The sequence below is a fragment of the Chlorocebus sabaeus genome, chromosome 12, assembly GCF_047675955.1.
Source record: "Chlorocebus sabaeus isolate Y175 chromosome 12, mChlSab1.0.hap1, whole genome shotgun sequence".
Lineage (NCBI taxonomy): Eukaryota > Metazoa > Chordata > Mammalia > Primates > Cercopithecidae > Chlorocebus > Chlorocebus sabaeus.
In genome coordinates, this window is record NC_132915.1 from 113,165,252 (window position 1) to 113,187,033 (window position 21,782).

General features: G+C 67.4%; 4 protein-coding genes across 7 annotated transcripts in view; all 4 read left to right on the forward strand.

Annotated features, from left to right (window-relative positions):
* Positions 1-909, forward strand: part of RABL6 (RAB, member RAS oncogene family like 6) — a 32,660-nt gene extending 31,751 nt beyond the window's left edge. For 2 of the 4 annotated variants that reach the window (XM_008005578.3, XM_073022106.1), the window contains exon 15: positions 52-909. In XM_008005578.3, the coding sequence (XP_008003769.2) occupies positions 52-249 (198 nt within the window). In that variant the 3' untranslated portion in view covers positions 250-909. Of the gene's footprint in view, positions 1-47 lie in introns of all 4 variants that reach the window. The other 2 variants (XM_073022104.1, XM_073022105.1) reach the window with 1 other exon arrangement.
* Positions 910-1,012: 103 nt separating this feature from the next.
* AJM1 (apical junction component 1 homolog) lies at positions 1,013-8,523 on the forward strand. The gene is made up of 3 exons (XM_037987033.2): positions 1,013-2,330; positions 3,918-4,001; positions 4,078-8,523. Exon 3 carries the CDS (start codon positions 4,137-4,139, stop codon positions 7,065-7,067), a length of 2,931 nt encoding a protein of 976 aa, XP_037842961.2. The 5' UTR covers positions 1,013-2,330; positions 3,918-4,001; positions 4,078-4,136; the 3' UTR covers positions 7,068-8,523.
* Positions 8,524-9,399: 876 nt separating this feature from the next.
* PHPT1 (phosphohistidine phosphatase 1) lies at positions 9,400-11,292 on the forward strand. Its single transcript, XM_008005568.3, has 3 exons — positions 9,400-9,922; positions 10,303-10,427; positions 11,025-11,292. The coding sequence occupies exons 1-3, from the start codon at positions 9,763-9,765 to the stop codon at positions 11,115-11,117; spliced, it is 378 nt and encodes a 125-aa protein (XP_008003759.1). The 5' UTR covers positions 9,400-9,762; the 3' UTR covers positions 11,118-11,292.
* A 1,341-nt stretch (positions 11,293-12,633) lies between these two features.
* Positions 12,634-20,937, forward strand: MAMDC4 (MAM domain containing 4). Its single transcript, XM_073022236.1, has 27 exons — positions 12,634-12,679; positions 13,342-13,449; positions 13,525-13,698; positions 13,785-13,910; positions 14,009-14,139; positions 14,222-14,306; positions 14,441-14,566; positions 14,766-14,903; positions 14,989-15,077; positions 15,156-15,329; positions 15,474-15,558; positions 15,650-15,838; positions 15,942-16,058; positions 16,223-16,354; positions 16,915-17,031; positions 17,111-17,245; positions 17,367-17,500; positions 17,569-17,788; positions 17,861-17,998; positions 18,179-18,297; positions 18,381-18,471; positions 18,590-18,736; positions 18,916-19,050; positions 19,201-19,328; positions 19,407-19,515; positions 20,113-20,291; positions 20,752-20,937. Exons 1-27 carry the CDS (start codon positions 12,634-12,636, stop codon positions 20,791-20,793), a joined length of 3,414 nt encoding a protein of 1,137 aa, XP_072878337.1. The 3' UTR covers positions 20,794-20,937.
* Positions 20,938-21,782: the final 845 nt, after the last annotated feature.

Here is a 21,782-nt window from a genome sequence, read left to right on the forward strand (position 1 = left end):
CTCTGGCCTCCTGTGACTCCATGGCACCCCCCTTCTTGTGCTCCTGGGCAGGAAGAAAAGGCTGCCAAGAAGAAGAACAAACACAAGAAGAGCAAGGACAAGGAGGAGGGCAAGGAGGAGCGGCGGCGGCGGCAGCAGCGGCCCCCACGCAGCAGGGAGAGGACGGCTGCCGATGAGCTGGAGGCTTTCCTGGGGGGTGGGGCCCCGGGCGGCCGCCACCCTGGGGGTGGCGACTATGAGGAGCTCTAGGCCAACCGGGGCAGTGGCCGCCCTGGGGTGGGGGGCGTGCCTGTCACTGCCTGGGGAGGCATTTGCCTCTGCACCATCGCCTTTGCTGCTGCCCGGTGGCTGCCGTGTGCACTTCTGAGCTGTAAGAGGTCGGGCGTTGGCGGTCCCCGGACTGGGCCTCCAGACCCGGTGTGAGCCTGCTCTGCAAGGAGGGAGGGGACAGCTGGCTTTGGCCAGGCTCGGTGGACACCCTGGCCCTCTCGGGGCAGAGCCGCCAGTCCCCAGTGTTTCTCAGGGATGTGACTGAGGCCCAGGGGCATGAGGGTCTGTTTACAGAGGCTGGGCAGGGGCCGCTTGGCTGTGGGGTACACGCTGCCCCGGCACCTGCTTGCCCTCCATGCTCACCTGCCCTCCAGGGCCGCAGCATGCCTATGGCTCCGCTTCCGGCTGGGAGCCCTGAACATGGGTGTGCAGACCCACCCTAAAGGGCAGCCCAGGCCCCACGCTAGGCACGGCTGGCGAGAGACCGAAGGCAGCATGCAGGGCCTCTCCTGGGGGCGGGGGCTGTTTCCCACAGCGGCCTCGGCTGCGCCCCTGCTCAGGTGAGCCCACAGGCAGGAGCTGGGAGGCACTCCTCCCAAACACTCCACTCAGACCATAAAGCACTCCTGTTTCACTCTGCGTGTGTCTGTTCTTCTTCCTGCACCTGCTCCCACTGCCTCGGGCCCAGGCTGCCTGGGTTGTCAGGGAAATCCTCTGAGGCAGGAGGCTGCCCAGCAATGCTGTGAGGACATCCCACCAACCCTGGCCACACCCTGGGTACATCCCAGCCCACCTGTGCCAGGGCTCAGCAGCTGCAGCCAGCACACTTGGGGGTCCGTGGCCCCATGAGGTGGAAGTCCAGTCTGCATGGCTCCCAGGCAGCCGCCTGCAGCACTGCCCCCCCACTTCAGGCCCCTGCCCCCTCCAGCTGTCAGCAGCGCCCAGCCTCCACCCCCACAGCTACCGTTGCCATGAGAACCCTGCAGGGCGGGCAGGAAGAGTGCGCCAGTGAAGGGGAGGGGGTGGCCAAGCTGGAGGCTCCTGTGCCTGGGAGCTTTGTGACCCCAGGGTGTGGGGCAATCGCTGTGGTCCCTGAACAGGTGCTGTGGGCCACAGCAAGCTTAGGAGCCTGGCCCCTGAGCCCACAGCCTATGAGGTCAGGGTGGGCTTCAGAGGTTCCCCTGGTGTGAGAATGGGTCAACAGTACGTGAACTTGCCAGGGTCACACCATGGACGGCTATATTGGGGTTTCAGTGGGCCCTGCTTTGAACAACGCAGAATGGTGTAGGTCCTGCCCTTCAGAGCCAAGGGCATCGGCTACCCACTCCTCTGCCAAGCTAGAACGTTTCCAGGCCCAATGCCTTGGGGAGGGGCTGGCAGAGTGGGACGAGGACATTACCAGGCAGGTACGGTAGGTCACGTGCAGGCCTTCCCAGGCTGGCAGACACCGGATGCAGGAGTGGCCTCACCCAGAGAGGATGGCATCCTGGGGACACAGGAGGCTGCAGAGGCCATCTGGCCCCAGGTACCCACCGAGATTTTGGCACTGGCAGCCTCGAAGCAGATAGGGCCTGGGGAAAGGCCAATGGGGCAGGGAGAAGCCCATCTGCTCCTGCCTCGCCCAACAGGAGATGCAAATTCCAAGATGCCCCTAACCAATCTCTGCAGCCCAGGCCAGGGCTTGGGGCCCCTCCTCTCAGGCAAGTGTGTGGGGGTGACACTGGCGGGACTGGCAGGCTGCTCCGGGCCACAGGGCTCCTGTTTAGACGCTGAGGTCTGCGTCTTGGGGATGCTGCAGGGACCCTGTGCTCCGCACAGCCCCAAATTGGAACCTGTGCAGTCACGATCCCCAGCTCCACGGTGCAGCCCCCACTGGGCGCGGCCCCTTTAAGTACAGGTCTTTCAGCTGCCATTGGGGGCAGCACTGAGCAGCCAGGCCAGGATCCGCGCTGCTGCCTGGAAGCTTCTGCCGGTGCCGGGGACGCAGCAGTGCCGGGGACACAGAGGAGCCGACCTGGGGGTGGCACAGCCCACCGGGGCACAGCCGGAGCAGCACCCAGGTAAGGGGTTGGGGGCCGAGTTGCTGAGTGTGTCACTGTCACGGGCGGGGGAGGCTGCCTTAGGGCGGCCGCAAGGATGGGGAGTCCCCGCCCCCAGGCAACACCGGCTGTATCCCTTGAAGGGCCGCTCCCAGCCAGAGCAGGGCCGGGAGGTGGGGAAGGCCTCCAGCCATCTCGGTGGGCTCCAGAAGGCCCTGGGCCCACGAAGGGGCCGACCCCACCCCCATCCCCACGGGAGAGGGTGTCACCCACAGCTTCAGCCAGCAAGGCCCACTGTCGCCTCCCTGGGGTGGAGCCTCACACCCTGTCATCCGGCCGGATTCCGGCCTGGCCTTAGGCTTAGCATGAAAGAGGGAGCAGGAGGGTGGACAGTCCTGCCACGGGTGGGGTGGAGGGGGGAGATGGGGTGGGCGGGAGGCTGGGATGGGGACAAGACCTGGGAATTGTGGCCCTGACCCAGAAAAACAGCCCTGCCGGCAGGAAGCCCCTGCACACCTGGGACACAGAGGGGGGACCTGGCCAGACCCCGAGAGGCCCATCCACCTGAGGTTCTGCCGCGCGAGGGGCCTGGCTAGGTACCCGCTTCCCCCGGCTCACTCTGGGGTAGACCCCTCCAGACCAGGTGTTGTATGTGCAGAGGCCAGGCCTGTGGCCAGTCTCTGATGCACCCCCCAGCTGGCTCTGGGACCACAGAGGGGCTGGCAGTCCACATCTGAACCCTGGCCAGCCTGCAGCGTGGGGGCCTAAGAAACACAGGTTTCCATGGAACCTTCTCAGCAAAGTGGGGAGGGCTCTCTCCTGCAAAGCAGTGGGGCTTCCCCCACCCTCCGCCCTGCCCACCCCCAGTGGGCAGCTTCGGGGCCTGGTGCGCAGCTCAGGGGAGAGGGGCTGCCACGAGCTCATGGCTCGATGACTTGGGACTGCCGTGCACACCCTAGGGGGGTGTCCTGTGCGTTTACACAAAGCTGGGGCCTTGCTTCAACCACCCAAAGATACTTGGGGTCAGAAGAGGTGTCGGCAAAGGAAAGGGAGATTTAGGGCCCTGGTATGCTCTCTGGGGACTTTTTTCTGGCCTGAAGCTCACGGGAAGTTGAGGGCACCTAGGCGTGGGTCCTTGCAGTGCTGGGGGAGGGGCTCTGTGCTCGGCCTGGCCAGCAGGTGGGGTGGTTGGTGTCACCCGCTTGGTGCAGAGCTAGCTAAGGCTGAGACCCAGCGACTCGCCTTCGACTGTGCGCGATTGGAGGGGTCGCTCTGCGGTGGGCGCTGTGACGGGGGCACAGTCACTAATGTCTCGTGGGGCAACACCTATAAGGCCCAAATGCGCCCCGTCCTTCCAGCTGCGGACACCAGAGGGCGCAGCCCCCAGGACCACGCCCCCACTCCCTTACCCCACCCGGAAAGGGGTCCACCCGAGCCGGCCCCGCCGTCACTAGTCGGGGGAGGGGAGGCCCTGGAGCTTCACGCAGGAGCTCCCGCCGCGGGAACCACAGCCACGGCTAAGCCTTTCTGGCCCGCCCGCCCCATCGCCGGGAGAGGACGGGGGAGGGGCAGGACCTGGGCGCCTGGACAGCTGGGTTCCTCCCGCAGGTGCTTCTGACCCCGGCATGGAGGAAGCGCCCGCATTCTCGGCCCAGGCCTGCAGCCAGGGCTACTCCGCCCGCTGCGCCCCAGGTAAGCCGGGCCAGCGTGGGGGAGTAGCGGGGCCTGGGCTGCGGAGGGGGCCGCCCTGACCCGCGTCTCCCCCCAGGGCAAAAGCCCCGCAAGGCAGTGTGAGCTGGAGCCGCCAGCCTGGGGACCTCTTTTAAGATGACCCGTACGGACCCTCCGGACCTGCTGGTGTCAACCGTGTACCAGGACATCAAGGTGGCGGCCCCGGGACCCGCAACCAGGCGCCCGCCATGTGAGCGATCCGTGGCCCGGCCTGCTGAGCCCGCGCCTTTCAACAAGCGCCACTGCCGCAGCTTCGACTTCCTGGAGGCGCTGGACGGGCCGGCCATGGAGACCCTGCCGGAGCCACCGCCCCCGGAGTCCGCTGTGCCGCGCGCCCGGACCCGCGAGGCCGAGCCACGCCGCCGCGCCCGCTCCAAGAGCGCGCCCCGTGCGCCCCCGGGCCTGACGCCCGCGCCCGCCTCGCCGCCAGTGTTGCCCCGCCGAGGGCGGGAGGCCCAGCGTGCGGCGCGGGCCGAGGCATCGCCGCGCCGGGAACCCGCGTACCCGGCGCTCCGCGCCCTCGCCAATGAGCTGCACCCCATCAAGTTGCAGCCGCAGCGGGGCGGCCCCGGCCGCATGGCGCCCCTGTGCGCCGCCGGCGGCCGCTGCGCACCTCCCGAGCCACCCGCGGGTCCCGCCCCCCACGTGCGCTGCCGCCTGGACATCAAGCCGGACGACGCAGTGCTCCAGCACGCCGCCCGGGGCTCGCGGTCCTGCGGGCCCGCCGAGGCCGCGCCCTGGGCCCGCCCCGCCCCGCAGTTCCACGGCCTCACGGTACCCGGGCCCCGCCACATGGCGCTGTCGCGCACCCCGACACCCAGCGACTTATACTGTGCGGACCCCCGGGCGCTCTACTGCGACGGGCCCCTGCCTGGGTCCCGGGACTACGCTGAGCGCCGCAGTCTGCCCTTCACCACCCCGCCGGGCCCCACCCAGTTCTTCTACACAGAGGAGCCCGAAGGCTTCCGGGGCAGCTTTGCGGCCAGCCCCGGCCCAACCTTCGATGCCTACTGCCCCAGGCCCTACCGGTCAGAGGAGTTCCCAGGGCCCAGTCCAAGGCGCATGGGCGGCTACTACGCAGGAGAGGTGCGCACCTTCCCAATCCAGGAACCGCCCTCCCGCTCCTACTATGGTGAGGCTCCCCGAACCTACGGCCTGCCCTACGGGCCCCGCTATGTCTCCGAGGAGCCCCGGAGCCACTCCACCGCCCGCCCCTTTTACACGGAGGACTTCGGACGGTACCGGGAGCGCGACGTCCTGGCTCGGACGTACCCGCACCCGCGCAGCAGCGCGGCCTGGGCGGACTGGGGCCCGCGATCCTACCGCACCCTGCAAGTGGCGCCGCCCTCTGACCCCGACCCGTTGCTCGCCTCCTGGCACGGCGGCACCGGCACCAGTCCGCCCCGGCTGGTCACCGACAGCCGCCACTACTCGCGCTCCTGGGACAACATTCTGGCACCGGGGCCGCGCCGAGAAGACCCGCTGGGCCGCGGCCGCAGCTACGAGAACCTGCTGGGGCGCGAAGTGCAGGAGCCGCGAGGCGTTTCCCCGGAAGGCCGTCGCCCGCCCGTCGTCGTGAACCTGTCCACCTCGCCCAGACGCTACGCCGCACTGTCCCTGTCCGAGACGTCGCTGACGGAGAAGGGCCGCGCGGGCGAGGGCCTGGGTCGCAACTGGTACGTGACGCCCGAGATCACCATCACCGACAACGACCTGCGCGCCACCGAGCGCCCGAGCACCAGGGCCTGGGAGTTGCCCGGGGGCCGCACGCGGCCACCTTCCCACGCGGCCCCCGAGGGCCCCACCCCTGGCCGCCAGCGCAGCCTAGAGCAGCTAGACGAGCTCATTACGGACCTGGTCATCGACTCGCGGCCCCCCGCCGGCCAGGCCTCAGAGCCCGCGGCCGACTGCCTGGGCCCCCAGCTGCGCCGACTGCTGGACTCGCGGCCCGCGGGCTCTGGGGCCCCCGCGCTGGCGCCGCCACGCTCGCCCCCCGCCTCGGCCGGCAGCGCCGAGGAGCCCGCGGCCCGGGGAGAGGCGGCCGACGCGTCCCCCGAGCCCAGCGCCGACGAGGACGACCTGATGACCTGCTCCAATGCGCGCTGCCGGCGCACGGAGACCATGTTCAACGCCTGCCTCTATTTCAAGTCCTGCCACAGCTGCTACACCTACTACTGCTCGCGCCTGTGCCGCCGCGAGGACTGGGACGCCCACAAGGCGCGCTGCGTGTACGGCCGCGTGGGCAGCGTGTGCCGCCACGTGCTGCAGTTTTGCCGCGACAGCGGCCCGGTACACCGCGCCTTCTCGCGCATCGCGCGTGTCGGCTTCCTGTCGCGCGGCCGCGGCGTGCTCTTCCTGGGCTTCCCAAGTCCAGGCTCGGCCGACAACTTCCTGCGCTTTGGCCTGGAGGGGCTGCTGCTGTCCCCCACCTACCTATCGCTGCGTGAGCTGGCCACACACGCGGCGCCCCTGGGCAGCTACGCCCGCGAGCTGGCGGCTGCTGGGCGCCTCTACGAGCCGGCAGAGTGCTTCCTGCTCAGCGTATCCGTGGCCGTGGGACCCAGCGCCGCGCCCCCGGGGACACCCGCCCTGCCGGCGCCCGCGCCACGCAGCCACGGGCCGACAGTGCGCAAGTTCGCCAAGGTAGCGCTGGCGGCCGGCAGCCCGGCGCGGCCGCCCCCGGCGCGGAGCCGCGAGCCCGACATGGAGACGCTGATCCTGACGCCGCCGCCTGGCACGGCGGGCCTGGATCAGGACGGCGAGGCGGGCCGGCGCGCGCGCGAGGTGGCCTTCATCCACATCCAGCGCGAGCTGCGGCTGCGCGGCGTCTTCCTCCGCCACGAGTTCCCGCGCGTCTACGAGCAGCTTTGCGAGTTCGTGGAGGCCAACAGGCGCTTCACGCCCACCACCATCTACCCCACGGACCGGCGCACCGGCCGCCCCTTCATGTGCATGATCATGGCCGCCTCCGAGCCGCGCGCGCTCGACTGGGTGGCCAGCGCCAACCTGCTGGACGACATCATGTGAGGCGCGGAGCCCACCAGGCCCAGCTCAGGCGCTGGCCCGAACCCTGCCCTGCCCACTCAGGCCCCGCCCGGCCCACCCAGGGCCTTCCCCGAGCCCCGCCAGGGCCCCACCCCGGCTTCTCCTAGGCCCGCCTCTAATTCCCTGGCCCTCCAAGCTCCGCTCAGTACTGCTTCCAGCTCCGCCCAGGCCCCCACCCCCCTGCCCTCCGCTCCTGTAGTGTTCCTCACGGGTTCTTCGCCTTGCCACCCCCAGTAACCCCTCTCCCTTCTCCCAGGTCTCCTCCCTCTCCCAGCTCGCCCTCGAGGATCCCCAGAAGAAGCCGGTCCTCGCCCTCGGTGCTCCCCGCTGGGAGGCGGGGTGGGCCTGAGGACCGCCCAGCTCTGCCTTCACTCGGAGGGGTCACTACTGCACAGACCCCACCCGTACAGATCCGGTCCCCGTCGGTCCGCGGGGCTCTCGCTGGAGCCTCCCCGACTCCGGTTTCCCCTCGTCAGGAAGCCCGACGTAACCAAAGCCCAGTCTGTCACTTTAAACATGCCCCGCCCCGCCTCCCGCAGCTGGGGTGCGTCCTCTCTGGAGAACACCCTGGTCGACCTTCGTGCGTCCGTGTGCACGAGCGCGTCCCGGCGAGACAGTGGGCAGGGCCGAGGGTGCGCGGTGCGTTCCCGCTGGTCGGATCCGTTACGCTGACCACGCCACGCGCCCTGTCGTCCCCTCGCCTCCAGTCGCTGCAGTCTGGGCCCTGCAGGAGCTGGGAAAAGCCGCAGGGAGGTCTTCAGGCCGATATGCGAGTCTCCCAGCCGAAAGGGCACGGGACTTGGGCAGGGGTAGCAGAGCACGTGGGCCTGGCCAGAGCTGACACCTGGCTAGGAGAGAAAGGACCAAGGGACAGGGGGTGTTCTCAGGTGGGAGCCTGGAGGGGAAAGCGTGGTGCGAGCAGGTGAGGGAGCGAGCTAGTTGGTAAGCACAGAAACCCTCCTGAAGGGGCTTGACCCGTCCCGAGAGGTCCCCGCACACCCGCTCTGGCCGCACTCCGTCCTGCGGGCGCGGAGGCGCAAGCCCGGGGGCCGGGCCTCCACCTGCCTGCCAAGCGCACCCTGGTCCGCGCCCGGGGCTCTCTGGAGGGTGGAGTGTCTGGGAGAGGTGTGGAGGCCAAACGCAAGGGCCCTCCTGGAGTCCCTAGCCCTACTTCGAAGCCGGGAAGGGGACACCAAGTGAGAGAAACTGGGCACCCCCGCCCCCGCTCCTGCTCTCGCACCCGGCGCGCCCACTTCGTCCCCGCGCGTCTGCACCGGCCAGGCGTCCCGCTTGCCCACCCGCCGCCGCGCCCCGCGCCCCCTGCCCCAGGGCCTCTGCATTCGGCCCCACCCCGAGGGCCGGCCAGGAACGCCCCTGGACAGAAATAATTTCCAGGAGGCAAGAGCTTTCGAACCAAGTAAAATAGAACTTGAATGTAGCGGCTGCTGTTGCCTCCTTGTGCGGATAGCGGGGTTGGGGACGGAGGCGTTCGGGCGGTGGAGAGGGGAGAGGGGGAGGCCTTCGGGCGATGGAGAGGGGAGAGAGGGAGGCCTTCGGGCGGTGGAGAGGGGAGGGGGAGGCCTTCGGGCGATGGAGAGGGAAGAGGGGGAGGCCTTCGGGCGATGGAGAGGGGAGAGGGGGAGGCCTTCGGGCGATGGAGAGGGGAGAGGAGGAGGCCTTCGGGCGGTGGAGGCTGGGGGGAGGAGGAGGCCTTCGGGCGATGGAGAGGGGAGAGGGGGAGGCCTTCGGGCGGTGGAGGCTGGGGGGAGGAGGCCTTCGGGTGGTGGAGGGGGGAGGGGGAGGCCTTCCGGCGATGGAGAGGGAAGAGGGGGAGGACTTCGGGCGATGGAGAGGGAAGAGGGGGAGGCCTTCGGGCGATGGAGAGGGGAGAGGGGGAGGCCTTCGGGCGGTGGAGGCTGGGGGGAGGAGGAGGCCTTCGGGCGGTGGAGAGGGGAGGCAGAGGCCGTCGGGCGATGGAGAGGGGAGAGGGGGAGGCCTTTGGGCAGTGGAGGCTGGGGGGAGGAGGCCTTCGGACGGTGGAGGGGGGAGAGGAGGAGGGCTTCGGGCGGTGGAGGGGGGAGAGGAGGAGGGCTTCGGGCGGTGGAGAGGGGAGAGGAGGAGGGCTTCGGGCGGTGGAGAGGGGAGAGGAGGAGGGCTTCGGACGGTGGAGGGGGGAGAGGAGGAGGGCTTCGGGCGGTGGAGGGGGGAGAGGAGAAGGGCTTCGGGCGGTGGAGGGAGGAGGGGGAGGCCTTCGGGCGGTGGGGGCCACGGGGAGGGTGGTCTTCGGACTACGTGCGGGACAGGAGATCAGGGCTGGGACGTCCCTCAGGCCTCCCTCCTTGCCCCAGCCTCGCGGGCCGCCTAACTGCCCCGCTCCAAGGGTGCCACTGGACCCCGCTGGAGAGGAACTTTTCCACTGGCTGGATTTAATCACCCCCCATTCCCGGTTCCACGTTTCCTTTAAGTGGGGCTAGTGGGGCTGACGGGGTCGCAAGGTGGCAAGGAACTGGATTGCGATTGGTTAGCGCATGCCTCGGTCGGCGATACAATTAGCTGAGGCGCTGGGTCCTGGGCAGCATTCCCCGACGGGATTGGCCGCCGCTTTCTCAGAGCCCGCCTTCCGCAGTACAAGCGGTCCCCGGGTCGGGTGGGAGGAGGGGCCTCCGGGACGAAGAACATGGCGGCGGCGGACCTCGCTCACATTCCTGATGTGGACATCGACTCCGACGGCGTCTTCAAGTATGTGCTGATCCGAGTCCACTCGGCTCCACGCTCCGGCGCTCCGGCTGCGGAGAGCAAGGAGATCGTGCGCGGCTACAAGTGGGCCGAGTACCATGGTGAGGGCGGGGCCTGCCGGCGTGCGAGGGGCGGGGCTGGCGAGGCGGGGGCGGGGCTTGGTGGGACGGTGGCGGCGCTGCGGGCTGCGGACTGCGTTCTGCTCCCAGCCCTGCCCCTGCTACGTTTGAGCCAGGCTCGGGTCCTGGGCGGAAAAGGCGTGACCCGGCCTGACCCCCCGCCTCACGACAGTCTCCCAGTCCCCGAGCCCGCCCCGGTTCCACCCTCCTCTCATTCATCCCTGTCCCAGTCTCAAGGGGCTTCGTCTCCTCTGGGGAAGAGGCTGTTCAGACCTGGGATTTTAGACCCCTTCGGCCGGGAGTTCCTCCCGCGGCCTCCAAGGGCGGCCAGGGCACGTCCTGAGGTCGCCCTCCCATCCCAGCGGACATCTACGACAAAGTGTCGGGCGACATGCAGAAGCAGGGCTGTGACTGTGAGTGTCTGGGCGGCGGGCGCATCTCCCACCAGAGCCAGGACAAGAAGATTCACGTGTACGGCTACTCTATGGTGAGCCGCAGCCCCGTCCCGCCCTGCTGGAGGCCCCGGTTCCAGCTTCAGGCCCACCTGAGTCTGCTGCCCTGACCCGTGGCCCCAGATGAGCACGCAGGCTTCCCGGGGTTCTCCCAGGGTGGGCGGCAGAGCCCTCCTTCCAGGGCCAGTTGTGTTCCTGCGTTCCCCCATGGAGCACATGCCAGACCTGAAGGGCGGGAGGGAGACCCCCAGACATGGCCTGCCGTTCCCTCTCCCTGCCCCGGGAGGCCTTGCTGGGCTCTAGCTGTCCTCCAGCACTTTGCGCCCTGGGCCCCCAGAGGCAGTCAGTACCTGGGTGGAGTTCAGAGTCCCCGCCCGTGCTCTTCACAAAAACCACCAGCAGATGAGAGCCACGTGCGTCCCTCTGGGTGCCTCAAGCCCCAGGATCCACCCTCAAGGTTTGCTTGCCTGTGGAGGTCGCCTCTCCCCAGGGGAGCCCCCAAGGGCGGTTGGGATGGTGGGTTTGCCACCCCCAGGCACTGTCCCTTTCCCACACTCGCTTCTGGTGTGGCTGGTGGCTGGATGCCCAGAGCCAGGGTCCAGGTGGTGCCAGCAGGCGTCTTCTCTCTCCAGGCCTATGGTCCTGCCCAGCACGCCATTTCAACTGAGAAAATCAAAGCCAAGTACCCCGACTACGAGGTTACCTGGGCTAACGATGGCTACTGAACACTCCCAGCCTGGGGCCTGCTACCTCCAGCAACCATGTCGGAGCCCCCGCCTTTGCCTGCACCCCTTTTGGGGATAGCCCTGCCTGCTTCTGCGGCAGCCCCTGGTGATGTGCCATCTGCCAGGCTTTGCAGACAGGCTAGCTTGACCACAGAATTAAACGTGTTGCCACACCTCCCAGTCTCTGAACTCTGTCCTTGGCTTCTGCACTGTGCGTCACCACCTCCAGGGCCCCCCAGACCCTAACTAAAGCAGGAGGGTGGGGGAGCACAGGAGTGGCCCCAGGGAGTGGCTGTGCACACTCAGCCCTTTGGGGTCTGATAAGGGGGCCCTGGTGACGGCCTGATTGCTCTTCCCACGGTCACTGTCCTCCAGGGCATCTTGGAGTCAGGGCCTGATCCCTCAGGCTGGCCAAGACCTGGGGCACCCACCAGTGCTCCCTCCTGTGAACCCATCCCAGGGCTCCCCAGTGTCCTGTCTGCCCTGAGGCTTGGCCTGCAGGCTCCTTCCATGACTAGCCCCATGGGGCCTGCCAGTATCCAGGGTCAGGTCCCACAGCTGCACCCACCCTGCAGGTTCACATTGACTCTGGGGGCCCCTCCCAGGTCCCTCCTGCACCCGGCAGGGCTGTGGGCACAGCATGGGTTCAGGCCTTGCCCTGGGAAGCCCCAGACACAGTGGCACTCCGTGGGGTGGTGCAGGGGCACCCTGGGGGCCAGGGCTGGTTGTACACAGAGCATCCCCACCTTTGTCAGCTCACTGGTCCTCCGGCCAGCCTCTCCAGACGGGCACTGTCGTGGCCACATTTTACAGACCGGGACACCGAGGCTCAGTGACACAAGCTCCGAGGTCACACCGTGGGAAATCACAGACAGCCTGGCTCCAAATGCCACACTCCTTCCCCAGCCTCAAAGAGCCCTGCCCCAAGTGTGGGTCTGTTTCATGAGGACCAGAAGTTTCTGGGCTCCTAGGGACCCTGTGCCTGGCACCAGATGGCACCTGGATGCTCAGGGTGAATGAATGAGGGGGTGATCCTTCAGAGGCAGGTGCCCCACAGCTGCGAACACAGGGGCCGGCTCTGGTGCACATGCTGGACTCCCGCAGCTACTGGACTGGTTGAGTCCTGACCACCAGGCTAGTGCCAAAGGCACAGTGAGAGGCCACGGCGGCCTCTGCCCACCCCACACTGCCGAGCAGAGTCCTAGTGGGGTGCCTGGCTCCCTCCCCATTCCAGTGGGAACTTCCCCTCCACCAGGTAGGGCAGGGCAGGGTGGAAGGGCCTGACCTTGTGTCTGAGGGAGCCGAGCAGGTGGGAGCTGACCCTGGGTCAGAGGCCCCCTCCTGGGGCCGCTATCCCGGCCTATGCTTGGCACTGTCAGCACTGGGTGGGGCCAGGCCGAGGGGCCCTCCACTTAACAGCAGAGTCAGCTCGTGGGGCCAGTGCAGGCTCATAACCGCACAGAACTTCCCAGGCACCCTGTGTGGCCGCACTGGCCCTGCTTCCTCTGGCCCAACCATGCCTCTGCCCAGCCACCTGCTGCCCGCCCTGGTCCTGTTACTGGGTAAGTCATTTGTCTCACTCCTGAAGCAGGACGAGGGGCTCTGGCTTCTGAGCCTACCATCTGTGTGGCAGTGATGGGCACCAGGGCTGACGCCTGAGCCCCAAAGGGAAGGTGGTTTGCTAGGCACTGCCTTGGCCGGTCTGCAATGGGGGTGACCTGGAATCAGCCCATGGGGTCCTCAGGCCTGCCAAGCAAAGGAAGAGACAAGACTCCCCTCCCAGTCTGGGACAAGAGGGCTCAGGAGGTGCCCCCCAGCTCTGTCAGCCTTTGTCTGCCACCCTTGGACTGGGCAGAGCCTGTGGAAGCCCCTGGGCCACCCATTGGTACCTCCTTGGGGGTCACCCTCCCAGTGCCCAGTTCACTGCTGGGCACACTGGGTTCCTGCTACCTTTCTGGGGGTGCCCATGGCAGGGTGCTCATCCCCACACAGGCCCAGGCCCTCCTCCCCAGCCTCTTCAGGGCTGGAAACAGAAGCGTGCTCTGCTTGGTCCGGAGCCGCGTGGGAGTTCTCTGATGGGTCCTGGTCCCTCCCTGCCCCATCTGCTGGTCTGAGAGGCTTCCCTGGACAAAAGATGTCCAGTGCCAAAACTGAAGAGTCCTAGGCAGGCTGGGATGGCTGATCACTCTGCACCCAGGCCCCCTGGCTGTCACCCTCCCCGCAGCAAGATCCCCAGGCTGGGCCTGGGTCCCCAGCCACTGCAGGAGCCCTGGCCAGGCCGCGTGCAACTTCGTGTGTGACTGCAGGGACTGCTCGGATGAGGCCCAGTGTGGTAAGCCAAGGCCAGATGGGCGGGCAGGGCCAGTGTGAGCAGGTCTGGCGCACACCTGACCACCCACTCTCCCAGGTTACCGTGGGGCCTCGCCCGCCCTGGGCACCCCCTTCACCTGCGACTTCGAGCAGGACTCCTGCGGCTGGCAGGACATTAGCACCTCAGGCTACAGCTGGCTCCGAGACAGGGCGGGGGCCGCACTGGAGGGTCCTGGGCCTCACTCAGACCACACGCTGGGCACCGACCTGGGTAAGGCCAGGGCGAGTCTCTGCGCACCCCTGTCTCAACACCCTCCTTGCTCCCTGCCCTGTCTCCTGACCTCTCACCTGGGCCAGGCTGGTACATGGCCGTCGGAACCCACCGAGGGAAAGAGGCATCCACCGCAGCCCTGCGCTCGCCAACCCTGCGAGAGGCAGCCCCTTCCTGCAAGCTGAGGCTCTGGTACCATGCGGCTTCTGGAGGTGCACCCTGGACCCCCAAGGCTCATGGGGGGTGCCCAAGGGGAGGGCGGGTGGGGACAAGCAGGGCCGCAGCTGCCCTGGGACCCCTGACATTGCAGATGTGGCTGAGCTGCGGCTGGAGGTGACCCATGGCTCAGAGACCCTGACCCTGTGGCAGAGCACAGGGCCCTGGGACCCCGGCTGGCAGGAGTTGGCAGTGACCACAGGCCGCATCCGGGGTGACTTCCGAGTGAGCTGGGAGGGTCTGGACGAGTGGGAGCCTTGGGGGGGTCTGGGCCCTGACTTAGGTCCTGAGGGCCTGTTCTCTTCAGGTGACCTTCTCTGCCACCCGAAATGCCACCCACAGGGGCGCTGTGGCTCTAGACGACCTAGAGTTCTGGGACTGTGGTCTGCCCGGTAAGGCACCGCCTCTTCCTGTTCCACCCCTGGGAGGGCCCCCGCCTGCCCACTCCCCTGCCCAGACCCTGTCTGCCCCCGAGTGCTTTCCCACTCCAGGGGCCTCGGTGAAGGGTTAACCCTGCCCCACCCAGCCCCCCAGGCCAGCTGCCCCCTGGGACACCACCACTGCCAGAACAAGGTCTGCGTGGAGCCCCAGCAGCTGTGCGACGGGGAAGACAACTGCGGGGACCTGTCTGATGAGGACCCACTCACCTGTGGTGAGGCCAGGGTGGGGGCCCAGAGTGAGACAGACTGGACACCTCGGTGGGGGCCCTAGCACTCATCTGGGAAGGGGCACCTTGGATCCTTGGGATGATCCTTCTGGGGGTGTGGTTGCCAGGGCCACCCTGGAGCTGGGGCCAGACGGCTGCAGGAAGCACTGCCTAGTGGCCCTGACAGCCCCACCTCCCGCCCTAGGCCGCCACACAGCCACCGACTTTGAGACAGGCCTGGGCCCATGGAACCGCTCGGAAGGCTGGTCCCGGAACCACAGCGCTGGTGGTCCTGAGCGCCCCTCCTGGCCACGCCGTGACCACAGCCGGAACAGTGCACAGGGTGAAGCCCACAGGGGACCCGGCCCAGGCCCCGTCCACATGGCCACAGCCCAGCGGCTGTGGCCCACTCCCGCCCTTTCCCGCAGGCTCCTTCCTGGTCTCTGTGGCCGAGCCTGGCACCCCTGCTATACTCTCCAGCCCCGAATTCCAAGCCTCAGGCGCCTCCAACTGCTCGGTGAGATGGGTGGGGCTCACAGGGCCTCCATGCTGGCTGCCCAGGTGCAGGGCCCCCAGCCAGCTCTTGGTTCCACAGCTGATCTTCTATCACTATCTGCATGGCTCTGAGGCTGGCTGCCTCCAGCTGTTCCTGCAGACTCTGGGGTCCAGTGCCCCCCAGGCTCCTGTCCTGCTGCGGAGGCGCCGAGGGGAGCTGGGGACTGCGTGGGTCCGAGACCGTGTTGACATCCAGAGCGCCCACCCCTTCCAGGTAGGGAACAGCAAGAGGGTGGGGTCTGGGGAGCCAGGCTGGGGGGCAGGGGAGGGGAACCCACAAGGTACCCACTGTGGGTGGACAGGGACCAGACCCCAGGGGAAAATAGGCTGGGCACCTGCTGAGCCCCTCTGCCCTCAGATCCTCCTGGCCGGGCAGACAGGCCCAGGGGGCGTCGTGGGTCTGGACGACCTCATCCTGTCTGACCACTGCAGACCAGTCCCGGGTGAGCCTGCTGAATCTGCCCTACCCTGCCTTGCCCTGGAGAAGCACAGCACTCCCCATCCCTGCCACCTGACCCAGTTCTGCCCCCACAGAGGTGTCCACCCTGCAGCCACTGCCTCCTGGGCCCTGGGCCCCAGCCCCCCAGCCCCTGCCGCCCAGCTCACGGCTCCAGGATTCCTGCAAGCAGGGGCATCTCGCCTGCGGGGACCTGTGTGTACCCCCGGAACAGCTGTGTGACTTCGAGGAGCAGTGCGCAGGGGGCGAGGATGAGCAGGCCTGCGGTAAAGGGGCTCAGCCTCCTGCAGACCTCCTGCTGAGGAGCCAAGGGGGTAGGTGCCGGGGCGGGCTGAGGACTCTGCCATTTAGTGCCCATTGCTGTTTCAGGCACCACAGACTTTGAGTCCCTGGAGGCCGGGGGCTGGGAGGACGCCAGCGTGGGGCGGCTGCAGTGGCGACGTCTCTCAGCCCAGGAGAGCCAGGGGTCCAGTGCAGCTGCTGCTGGTGAGGCCCAAGGCCCAACGCTCAAGCCCCCACCGGGGTGTGAGCAGCATCCTCGGAGGGGTCTCTGCTCTGTCTCTGCACTACAGACGGTCTCTGGATTGGGGATCCCTGAGGGACAGAGTGGGGCCCTGGACGAGGCTTTGAGCACCTTGCTCTTCCCCCAGGGCACTTCCTGTCTCTGCAGAGGGCCTGGGGGCAGCTGAGCACGGAGGCCCGGGTCCTTACACCCCTCCTTGGCCCTTCTGGCCCCAGCTGTGAACTCCACCTGGCTTACTACTTACAGAGCCAGCCCCGAGGTACCGCCGCCCTCCACAAGCTCCCTGGCCAGGCCCTGGGCGCTCCCTGCACGGTGGGAGGGATGTGGGGTCGGGTGACCCACAGCACCCCCCGCCCCGCTGGCCAGGTTTCCTGGCACTAGTTGTGGTAGACAACGGCTCCCGGGAGCTGGCATGGCAGGCCCTGAGCAGCAGTGCAGGTGGCTGGAAGGTGGACAAGGTCATTCTAGGGGCCCGCCGCCGGCCCTTCCAGGTGAGGAGGGCAGCCCAGAGTGGGGGTTCCACTGGAGCAGGCCCTGACTTCATGGTCCTCCTCATCCCCCTACCCCATGAAGCTGGAGTTTGTCGGTTTGGTGGACTTGGACGGCCCTGACCAGCAGGGAGCTGGGGTGGACAACGTGACCCTGAGGGACTGTAGCCCCACAGTGACCACCGAGAGAGACAGAGGTTCCTGCTGCCCATCCTCATTCCCACCTGGGTGCTCCCCCCACACCCCTCCAGGGACCCCGGAGCTTCCATCTTCTCAGGGCTCTGGAGGGGGAGGGGGAAAGGTCTGTGACCCCACCTGGCCCCACCCCCAGAGGTCTCCTGTAACTTTGAGCGGGACACATGCAGCTGGTACCCAGGCCACCTCTCAGACACACACTGGCGCCGGGTGGAGAGCCGTGGCCCTGACCACGACCACACCACAGGCCAAGGTAGGATGGGCACTCAGACCAGGGGTGGCTTTCAGACAGGAGTGGAGCATCTCTGCAGCTCAGCCCCATGCTCCTACAGGCCACTTTGTACTCCTGGACCCCACAGACCCCCTGGTCTGGGGCCACAGCGCCCACCTGCTCTCCAGGCCCCAGGTGCCAGCAGCGCCTATGGAGTGTCTAAGCTTCTGGTACTACCTCCATGGACCCCAGATTGGTGAGTGGACCTGGGAGTGGGGCAGGGCCTGTGGGGAGGCCCCCGGAGGTTCAGAGCCCCCCTCTGACACCCATCAAGGCACAGGGGAGAGGTCAGTTATGGACTGGTTCCCTCCCTGCAGGGACTCTGCGCCTGGCCATGAGACAGGAAGGGGAGGACACACACCTGTGGTCACGGTCGGGCACCCAGGGCAACCGCTGGCATGAGGCCTGGGCCACCCTTTCCCACCAGCCTGGCTCCCGTGCCCAGTACCAGGTGAGGCCTGGCGCCCGGGTGGGAGGACAGGGCAGGACCCCCCGCCAGCTGACACCCTCCACCCCCAGCTGCTGTTCGAGGGCCTCCGGGACGGATACCACGGCACCATGGCGCTAGACGACGTGGCCATGCGGCCAGGCCCCTGCTGGGCCCCTCATCACTGCTCCTTTGAGGATTCGGACTGCGGCTTCTCCTCGGGAGGCTGGGGTCTCTGGAGGCGCCAGGCCAATGCCTCGGGCCACACAGCCTGGGGCCCCCCAACAGACCACACCACTGAGACAGCCCAAGGTATGGGGGCCTGGCAGGGGCAGGGATTGGGGGGCTGGCCAGGGGCTGGCAGGCTGATGCTGGCACCTCCAGGGCACTACATGGTGGTGGACACCAGCCCAGACGCACTGCCCAGGGGCCAGACGGCCTCCCTGACCTCCAAGGAGTATAGGCCCCCAGCGCAGCCTGCTTGCCTGACCTTCTGGTACCACGGGAGCCTCCACAACCCAGGTGAGGGGCTTAGGGAGGGGAACCCAGTGGGCTCAGGGAAGCTTGGCCTGGTGTCCCCACTAGCCTTGTGCTGAGGCCACTGGGAGCCTCTTGCGCCCACCAGGCCGGGAGCCTGGGAGCTCAGTCCGGGGCCTGCAGGCGCTCTCCCCACACTGCTGACCAGGGCGCCCCTGCTGGCAGGCACCCTGCGGGTCCACCTGGAGAAGGGCGGGAAGCACCAGGTGCTCAGCCTCAGTGCCCATGGTGGGCTGGCCTGGCGCCTAGGCAGCGTGGATGTGCAGGCCGAGCGAGCCTGGAGGGTGAGTGCAGGGTAGGGTGCCTCTCCCCCTCCCCCTGAGGGCTGCCTGGACCCACTGAGGCTGCCCTGCCGTGCACCCACCAGGTGGTGTTTGAGGCAGTGGCCGCAGGCGTGGCACACTCCTACGTGGCTCTGGATGACCTGCTCCTCCAGGATGGGCCCTGCCCTCGGCCAGGTGGGAGCCCTGCTGTGGCCTCGGCCCTGCTCTGGGGCCGCTGCCTAGCCCTCTCCCTTGGTGGTGGTGGTGCCTAGGGCTTGGGCCGTGGCACCACTCACCCACCCATGTCCTGCAGGTTCCTGTGATTTTGAGTCTGGCCTGTGCGGCTGGAGCCACCTGGCCTGGCCCAGCCTGGGCGGATACAGCTGGGACTGGGGCGGGGGAGCCACTCCCTCTCGTTACCCCCAGCCCCCTGTGGACCACACCCTGGGCACAGAGGCAGGTATGTGCCACTGGAGCCAGGTGGGGAGGCGACCCAGAGGCCACACAGAGCCACCTGGCCTCCTGCTGCCCACCGAGTACACGCCCCATCCAGAGGAGGCCCTGCCCACCCAGCCTCTGCTAGGGCCCTGAGGGCTGGCTCTGCCCATCAGCTGGGCGTCAACCTCCTCTTGTTCCCAGGCCACTTTGCTTTCTTTGAAACTGGCGTGCTGGGCCCCGGGGGCCGGGCCGCCTGGCTGCGCAGCGAGCCTCTGCCGGCCACCCCGGCCTCCTGCCTCCGCTTCTGGTACCACGTGGGCTTTCCCGAGCACTTCTGTGAGTCCGGCTGGGCCAGCGGGGGCCTGGGCAATGGGGACAGCAGGGGTCCAGGAGCAGAGGTGGGGAGGTGGCCTCCCACCCCGCCCCTGGTTAGGTGTGCAGGAGTCCCGGGACCCCAGGCCTGACACGCCCTGGCCCTGCTCTCAGACAAGGGGGAGCTGAGGGTGCTGCTGCGCAGTGCCCAGGGCGAGCTGGCCGTGTGGGGCACAGGCGGGCACCGGCGGCACCAGTGGCTGGAGGCCCAGGTGGAGGTGGCCAGCACCAATGAGTTCCAGGTGAGGCCGGCTGTCCGGGCCAGGAGCCGCCTCCTCCTCCACCCAGGGCCCACACAGACTCCTGTCCTTCCCCATCAGGTTGTGTTTGAAGCCACTCTGGGCGGCCAGCCAGCCCTGGGGCCCATTGCCCTGGACGACGTGGAGTATCTGGCTGGGCAGCGTTGCCAGCAGCCTGCCCCCAGCCCGGGTGAGCCCTGGGCTGCAGTGGAGGCACGGAAGAGGGCCCAGGGGGCCAGCCCAGCTCAGGGCTTGCCAGGCTTACCAGCGTGTGGCCCCAGCAGCTGCGAGCATGCTGCACCCAGACAGGACAGGAGAGCTGCCAGGCCCACACCCTGTGCCCTCCCCACTCTCTGCCCCGCTCATCCCTGGGGCCACTGCCCGAGCTGGGCTGTCCCTGGGGTGCAGCCTCTGGGGCCTGCCCTGCCTGGCTGTGGCCTCTGTGCTCCCTGTGCCCACACCCATAGCAAGGTCCATCCTGGAGGAGCTGCCAGCCGGGTCAGGGCAACCACTGACTGCTCTCACTTGGTGAGGGAAAGGATCTCACCTGGGGCCATGAGCCCCACCAAGTCTGCAGACAGCAGCTGCCTGCCTGCCAGGCCCCATCCTTGCGGTGGCAGAACAAATACCCTCTGCCTTTGAAATAGGGGTGAACCCCAGGAGCCAGCAGAGGCTGAGGGGACCAGGCAGCCCTAGGCTTCCTCCTCAGCCTCAGATGTAGGGGCTACACCCGGACACCAGAACTGGGGGCTGCTTTGGAGGGCTCACGTGTCCCTATGGCTCACAGGGGACACAGCCGCACCTGTGTCTGTGCCAACTGCAGTTGGCAGTGCCCTCCTATTGCTCATGCTCCTGGTGCTGCTGGGACTTGGGGGACGGTGCTGGCTACAGAAGAGGGAGAGCTGCCCCTTCCAGAGCAACACAGAGGCCACAGCCCCCGGCTTTGACAACATCCTTTTCAATGCGGTAGGAGCCCCCGGGGATGGGTGGGCAGGAGCCTCTGTGCTCAGCTGTGACCCTGGAAGGTAGGCACTGGCAGGACACAACCCCCCAGGGAGGAGCCCCCACCTGTGCAAGGCCCATCCTTGCCCTCCCTCTCCCAGCCACCACTGTCAAAGCTCCTCCTCCTTAGCCGGGCGGGGTGGCTCACACCTGTAATTCCAGCACTTTGGGAGGTCGAGGCAGGTGGATCTCCTGAGGTCACGAGTCTGAGACCAGCCTGCCCAACATGGTGAAACCTCTTCTCTACTAAAAATACAAAAAATTAGCTGGGTGTGGTGGCAGGTGCCTATAATCCCAGCTACTCAGGAGGCAGGGGTTGCAGTCAGTGAGCCGAGATCATGCCATTGCACTCCATCTTGGGTGACAAGAGCGAAACTCCGTCTCGGGAAAGAAAGAAAACAAACACTCCTCTTCCTCCTTCTAGGATGGTGTCACCCTCCCGGCATCTGTCACCAGCGATCCGTAGACCACCTCAGACAAGGCCCCGCTTCCTCATGTAACATCCAGCACTTGGTCAGACCCTAGCCGGGGACCAGACACCTGCCCCGCCCAGGCTGGGGCAGGCTGCAGGTCTCAGGACATGCAAGGGCCTGGGCGTTCCCTGCCCTGTGCTGACTGTTGTTCTGTGAATAAACACCCCGGCCCATGAGGGCGGCCCAAGCTCCCAGGCTGAAGTCAGTGCGTCCACACTTCACCAGCCAGTGAGGGTGGGGGCTGCAGTGTTAAGTGACATGATAGGAGAACATGCTAGGGGCACCTGCTTGCTTCTGGATGCAGCTCAGGAACCAGAGACAAGGGGACCCTCTCCCACAAGGACACGGACCCACCAGGACAAGGGCCAGGGCAGGGGCTCTGTGTCTATTGAGGACAACAGTGAAACTGACCCACAGCATCAGGAGCATGCAAAGGAGATGACCCTTAGGGGACAGGGTGCACGGGGCAGGCCCGGAGGGAAGTGGTGCCTCAGCTGGGCCCACTGTCTGTGGTACAGGCCTGAGCTGCCCTAGGAACTGTGGGTCACAGTGCCCAGGTCACCAGGTGCCCCAGGGCTGCAGCTGAGCCCTTCCCTTTGGCCCCCATGCCTGAGCAGGAGGGTGACCCCGTGAAGCTGTGACCTGGCCTGGGGCACAAGCAGAGGACTCCCGTCCTAACACAGGGTCAACGTCACTAACCTCAGCCCCCAGAGCTCTCGTCCTCCACGTGGGTGACTCAGGCACAACCCCATGGTGAGGGCCCAGTCTTGTGGCCTCTGAGGCCTGGCTGTGGGTGGCTATCCCCAGGGAGGGTGGCAATACCCAGACCTGAGCAGCCAAGCCCCCTCCTGCCCATAGGAAAGCCCTACCCTGCCTCATGAACTCACATCTGCCCCCAGGAGCCATACGGTGCTGGAGGGCACAGCACGGCACCCTCGCCAGCCACCGGGCTCCTGTCCGCCCTGGGGACTAAGTCCCAGCA